The following is a 7,358-nucleotide window of genomic DNA, read 5'->3' as shown; positions in this document are numbered from 1 at the left end:
AAGACAGTAATAATACTAGGCGGGTTCTAAGCTGGGTCCTCTGAGGGGGGGTGAGGGGCGAAGGGAAACCGGCGCGGGGGGGCATGACGTCACGCGGGCGGAGGGGGATTTTGGTGGCGCGGGGAATGACGTCACGGGGGGGGGGTATGACGTCAGGGGATGGGTATGACGTCACGGGGGTGGGAATGATGTCATGGGGGTGGGAATGACGTCACGCGGGGATGACCGCGGCGGAACGGTAGGCGCGGGGTCCGCGGAAAGGGGAAGAGGGACCGCGGCGGAACGGTTGGCGCGGGGTCCGCGGTGAGGGGGAGGGGGACCGCGGCGGAACGGTTGGCACGGGGTCCGCGGAGAGGGGGAGGGGACCGCGGCGGAACGGTAGGCGCGGGGTCCGCGGAGAGGGGGAGGGGACCGCGGCGGAACGGTAGGCGCGGGGTCCGCGGGGAAGAGGGAACGCGAAGGTACGATGCCGCAGCGCGGTGTATTATAAAGGGCGAGTGTCGATGTCCGGCTGCTCGAGAATTTATAAACATTATAAACAAATATCATCTCACACTGCACTATTGCACGTGCGGCATTGTTGAATTTCGTAGAAAGATTATTGCACGTGCGGCATTGTTGAATTTCGTAGAAAAATGAGAAGATTAGCGCCGATGTTTGGCTGCTCTATAATTTATTAGAAACAAAATAAAACCATCGCGGTGGTCTCTTCGTCTTTTTTTTTCCAGGAAGAGCCGCTCACGCACTATTGCGCGTAACATTAAAATTAGATGATAAGGCGAGCGCTGATGTCCGGCTGCTATAATTCGCGTCGGGACATGTTTATCGGTGTACTTAAAGGCGGGTGTCGATGTCTGAAAAATAAGGCGAGCGCCGATTTCCGACTGCTCGAGAATTTATAAATAATATAAACAAGATAGAACCATCGCGGTGCTCTCTTCATCTTTTTCCAGGAAGAGCCGTTTATCGTATCGCTTGTCGGGATACGTTTCGCGATATCATAACGCGATAGATTAAAAATATATAATGAAGAACAAAGGGTGTCAAAAACTCAGTATGCGATTTGAAAGCTTACGATCCGTATATCGATGGTGTAGAAGAAGATTTTGTGATAATCTGCATAAAAATGGAAATAGACGAAGTTATTGTTATTGAAGATGAGGATATCATTCTCGAAGACGCCGATGATGAAGTTATTATTATTGAAGATGAGGATGTCATTCTCGAAAACAACTTGATGGAAATTGCGAATTTGTCAGACGATTCATCAGACGAAGACGAAGACTGCATACTTTCGGAGGATTCCGATTATAATAGTGATTACAGCAGTGTTAGTACGGACATAAATCAACGTACTTTAAACCGTGTTGAAATAAATAGTTTAGGTGCGGTAAAAATGTGCTGCATATACTTTTATTATAAAAGTGAAGACAATGAAAAAATTTGCACATGCTGTTTTATGCGCATTGCAAACTTATTTTCAAATATTCGTGTTGTGCGACAGCATGAAAGTGCAATTTACGAACCAATCCTGGGAGCGTTTTGCAGAGAATGTGGAAAACCGCTGCACCAGATAATGCTCTGCAACATGTGCCCAATTTGCACTGTATAAGCTGGACACATTTTGTGGGTGAGAACCACATTGAAATACTCAAAGAATTAATTGTATCTATTTTAAAAAATATTAAATTTATATTAATATAATGTTTTTCTGTTTCAGATGGAGCCCCGCATTATATTTTATTTTTATTTTATTCTTATATTAAATTTATAAACATTATAAACAAATATCATCTCACACTGCACTATTGCACGTGCGGCATTGTTGAATTTCGTAGAAAAATGATAAGGTTAGCGTCGATGTCTGACTGCTCTATAATTTATTATAAACAAAATAAAACAATCGCGGTGGTCTCTTCATCTTTTTTTTTTCCAGGAAGAGCCGTTTATCGTATCGCTTGTCGGGATACGTTTCGCGATACCATAACGCGATAGATGAAAAAATATATAATGAAGAACGAAGGGTGTCAAAAGTGTATAACGAAAAATTTTGGTCGCTCGAAGAAAAGTCAAGTGCTTTTCCTTCGCACATGCTCTCCGACACACTTGAACGCGCCAGTAATAAACACTGCCGCAGCAGATCTGGATTTTTCCGATGCGATCGGATAGTATCGTTCGAGTTGCCAGCGAGAACGCTACGTAGTGAAAAGAGTGAAAAAATTGAAGTTAATTAATAAGGTACTAAAAATGCCATCATTGATTGAATTAGTGTTGCGCCGAGAACGCTATAACGCGTCGTGGTGGTCGCAAGACCTGGTGATGGGGCTGCTGAGAGCTCTATTAAATTTGGTTGTATACCAGAGAGTAAGTAGCATATTTTATTTTACGTTGTATTAATTATTTATAATATATTATTATTCAATTTTAATTTTATTTTACAGTACGATAGTAAAATGGAAATAAAAATCCCAGGATTTGTGAACATAGAACGCCGGCGATTTGTCAGAGCGGTGCGGCGGCACGAGCGCTATTTGCGTGAGGACGTATGCGAAGATAATGGCTCCGACGGTCTTCATTTAGACCTAAGACGTCTGTTCGGGCTCGAGCCCTACGAGGAGGACGTACAAGAACGGTGGGACGAGCCTCCGAGCAAGAAGTCTAAAAATTAATCATAAGTATCTATTTTTAAAAAATTGTTGTATATTAAATATTAAAAAAATTAAATTTTATATTAATTTGGTTTTTTTTGTTTTAGAAGGAGCATCGCATATATATTTTTATTATTTTTTATTATTATTTTTATTATTTTTTATTATTTTTTATTATTTTTAAACACACACACACACACACACAATTTGTATTATACACACGTTTTGTAAAATAAACATTATTATATATAATAAAATGATTATTTCTGCACCTTCTTCTTTCCTTTTCCCACATGCATGCCTCGCATTATTTCTCTTTCTCCCGCGAACGTATCCTTTTCCCACGCCAATGCGGACGCTATCCTTCTCCTACACGCGTGCATGCCTAGCGCTATCTCCCTCACACTCACCGCCTTACGAACGCCGTATCCCGCATCATCATCCACGCGCATATCTCGCGCTCATGCGAACGCCTCGCGCTGTCCTTCTCCCACACACGTGCATGCTTCGCGCTATCTCCCTCATACTCACCGTCTTACGAACGCTATACTTATCGCACTGACTTACGAACGCTATCCCTTTACCACGCTCATGCGAACGCCTCGCGCCATCCTTCTCCCACGCATTACGGCATCGTACCTTAAGATCGCGCGCGGTTTGTACTGAGGATATGCAAGGAAGGGAAGCGAAAGAAATACATAATCATTTTTTTTTCATTTTTTAACACATTTATTTATTTATATTACCATACATCACCCCGTCTCAAGGTTTCAGACAAAATTTCATCCACAGCATAAGCTAATAGTTCGCAATCTATGATAGATGTTTTATCATAAACTTCGCGCAAGATTTTAACCGCAGAATCTCTCTCGGCGCCAAACATACTACTTTGCAAACTCCGAACAAATTGATCGAAACTCTCATTTACAGCTTCTAGATTCTCGCACAGCTTAAAATATTCGTGATTAACACAGTGTTCGAGTTCGAATAAGAAAAATATAGTTGACGATTTCATGTACAAGCAAGAATCGCGCAACGTAAGTTTGACAACACTCGCATCACTTATTTGAACAATCTCAATTGTTAAATCGTTAATCCATATCGGTGCATGATTAGGCGTCTGTACAAGTTGTTCAATGTCCGCTCGTTTCAGCATTAGCGATTCCCATGTATCAATAGACAAAACGATTCGGTTGCCTCGGTTATCACCCAGATGCAGTTCCACGTAAGATGTTATTCCAACGCTGATTCCGATATCCAAGTATTTATAAGCAGTGCGCGTCAAAGCAAATCTACGTACCAAAATACGTGGTTTATCGCATCTGAAAAATACAAAAATATGAAATAGCATAGAAAAAACATATATGAAAATTATATAAAAATATATAAAACATTTGTGATACTTACAAATCAAGTGATTTCTTGTACGGCTTAACTTCATCTCGTGGTTTCTTGCACGGTTTAATTTCGTCTCGTGGAATGTAGTAATTCGCGCGTTTGCAACCGTTGCTGGTGCTTCCTTCAGCGGAGTACATTTTGTCTCTCGGTTATGAGAAGTGAACCGTTGGTACTAGCGGTTGATGCGAAGCTGATCGTATAAAAATTAATCGAATATACGTGACGCTTATTTTTCAAAAGTATGATGTGGTGGGAGATCAATGCTCTGAAAATTTAGGAGAAGGGGAAACGGTTAACGTATGATGCGATGGGATATTATTGCTTTGAAAATTTAGGAGAAGGGGAAACGGTCAACGTATGATGCGATGGGAGATTATTGTTCTGAAAATTTAGGAGAAGGGGAAACGGCCAACGTTACAAAGAATTCTTAGAAATGACTCGCGAGGAAAGGAATGGGAAGGGGAAACGGCCAACGTTAAAAGGAATTCTTAGAAACGACTCGCGAGGAAAGGAGTGGGGAGAATAAGAAATAAAAAAAAACATTAAATACGTTTACACATTTTATTTATAAAAAATATTACAATTTTTTTTGGTATTGCGACCACCAGTTAAATATTTTTAATACATTCTGTAATGCGCAATTCTTAACATGTTTTCCGCATCGTATAGTATTAGTAACATCTAGATTATTTAAAGATTCAATATCTTCGTAATCAGCATCCAAAGTCTCGATGATTAAATTTTCTCTCGCAAGATTCTCAAGCAAATCCACCAGCCATTCCCGTTTCTGGCATCCCTTAACGTACACGAGAGTCGATGTCTCGTCATCCTCTTCTGTTCCAAGCACGGCTGATGTAATCAAGCGTTTAGCCATGCTGTACGGCACGTTTCCGTCTTCCCATCGTAATCCATGGTGATTCGCGATCAGCCAGGAAGCGCAGGATTTGTCGGATTTTGTGAGGAGATTGGTAGGAGGTATGTAAAAATGTAATGTGTCAGAACGGTCCCCTTTTTCAGCACCGCCACCTCCTTTACGACAAATTTCATCCCGACGAAGAATCCTTGTAGGTCCACGAACGTTGGTACAGACATAACGTTTTTCTTTTTTATATCGGCATGTCGAGAACAAGATTGCGATTGATCCTGATGTATTATAGATTTTATATCGTCTCATTCCCCTTAGGTGATTTTGCGCACAACATTGGTCAACGGGTTGTACTGAATCACGCGGTCGTGTATGATGAGGCAGTACGCTGTGGTATTCGGCGGCACGTTCTCCTTACACTCGAATTCCAATCTCACATCCACGGTTGCGCTTTTGACCGATTCGTTTTGTCGAGAGCAATCGATGATCACGAATGGACCGTTACGTAAAAATTGCGTGACGGTGAGACTCGGCTCGAGATACTCGTATCCGTAATACTTTTTGCAGAAACGTTGATACGTGTCGTACAAAATCGACCATCTGTTTTTATCGAAATCCAGATTCATATCGTTGTACGGATAACATTCCGAGTTCAGATAGAGTTTCACGTTTGTCAATTTGCAGTCGTCGAATCGACTCGTATCCTCGGACATGACGTTCTTCCGACCTGTCTGCAGAACGAAAACAACGTATCGCGGCTTCTCCAGCTGAGTCGCGGTCTTAATGGGCCACGAATGTTTGGTTGTACGCTGCAATAGCGGAAATTCGTACAGATCCCACGAGCAAAAACCCATACTGAGGTATTGTCCGCTTTCCAAGGCGCGCAGCATCGATAACTTGTTAATCTCGTTCAATACGACGTGCGGCATTCGCCATTGTATCTTGAATATGTCGATCACAGGCTCCAACACCAAATTTCCAATCAGGCAATTGTTGTCGTTGCGCGATCGTATTAAGATCAATTCGTGACGAGCGTTAATCACCACGCGCCTGTAATCCTCGCAAAATCCCAATAACATGTAGAGCGGTACGCAAAAATTAAAGTATCCATTCGTGTTAGTAGGCGAATCCCAGCCGGCGTTTCTCATAATCACGGTTCTATCGGATGATATCGTTACATAGTTCTTGAGTGTGCTGGTTATTCCCACATTTCTGCTACGATCAATCTCCACACCGTCGAGTTCGTATCGAATCTCATCGAACATGAACGCAACGCAATTATTTCCCAGTACCACATCAAACCCTTCAGCTGGTTTGTTTATCTTTAGTTTTCCTTCGATGTATAGAAAACTCTCATACGGCAACGTATACAGATCCTGTTGTTGTATGGGTATTCGTATCTCATCGCTGTGCTCAAACGTCGTATTGGCGTACGGGTTGTACGTGTGAGTCTCGATCTTGACGATACGATCGTCAAAGACCGGCTCGCCTTCGATGTTAAGGATATCGGTCATGTTTTCTCAGATATTTCGCACCGCGAATCCCAAAGATTGCAAAAATTCAACGTTTGACGCGTTGAGTTTCTGTTTCTTGGCGCAACCGGATAATCGAATATTAGCGAATGTTGACGTTGTTGTCAATGTTGTCGCGTTATCTCTCGCGTCTTTCGCTCCGCTCAACACGAGCATCTCATGTATCGCGCGCTAATTTTGTCGCCGTCGTACGTGCAATCTGATGGTGATCTCTTCTCCTCGAAAATCGAGCAATCGTCCGGCTTGATCCGCAACGCGTATCGTTAGATCCGTAATGCTCCGCGCGATGATCGGCAGGTAAATGATCTGCGCCTGCGTTTCCGATATCTTATATCCTGGCGGCACGCTCGGTGAAAATTCATGTATCGTATGAACGCGTTTGCCATTGCTGTACGCACCAGCGGTCACGTTACACTCTACGCGGATAATATTTACGTTGATGATATTAAACGGTATGTCCGATTGGTGCCATTGTCCCGGCTGCAATATACGCTTCGACGAGAATCCCAGCAGCGATCCAATGTTGGGTTTGTTAAAGTTTACTCTGAAAGCGCACTTGATCTTGCTATTCATCGTATTGTAATTAGCACGGAGCACTATCGGGTATTCTACAACCTCGTCTTCGTCACCGTTCGCTCGAACGGTCTCCTCTCGCGATATCCCCGTGATATCACCGCGTTTGTCGACACGATTGCCGGAGCAAACTACGCGTCGCGGGCGTTTCCGTGAAATTGCACGTTTCAAAAACTCGTGTATTGCGTGTATCTCGTACGATCCCTCGGGAATCATAATTTCCGTGTCATCCTCATCGAAATAAAATTTATTATTCGAGGAATTCACGTTCGATATCGTATGATAAGTCTCAAAATTTGTTAGACCAAGCTCGTAATCACCGTCGCTCAAATCTATGGCCGG

General features: G+C 42.9%; 1 protein-coding gene across 1 annotated transcript; it reads right to left on the bottom strand.

Annotated features, from left to right (window-relative positions):
- Positions 1-5,225: 5,225 nt before the first annotated feature.
- LOC138941912 (uncharacterized) lies at positions 5,226-6,425 on the bottom strand. Its single transcript, XM_070311866.1, has one exon. It carries the CDS (start codon positions 6,423-6,425, stop codon positions 5,226-5,228), a length of 1,200 nt encoding a protein of 399 aa, XP_070167967.1.
- Positions 6,426-7,358: the final 933 nt, after the last annotated feature.

Source organism: Polyergus mexicanus, unplaced genomic scaffold (assembly GCF_030449975.1).
Source record: "Polyergus mexicanus isolate NDT 795.1 unplaced genomic scaffold, iyPolMexi1.0 SCAF_20, whole genome shotgun sequence".
NCBI lineage: Eukaryota > Metazoa > Arthropoda > Insecta > Hymenoptera > Formicidae > Polyergus > Polyergus mexicanus.
The sequence above is the reverse complement of the archived record's forward strand: the minus strand, read 5'-3'. Positions and strand labels throughout refer to the sequence as shown.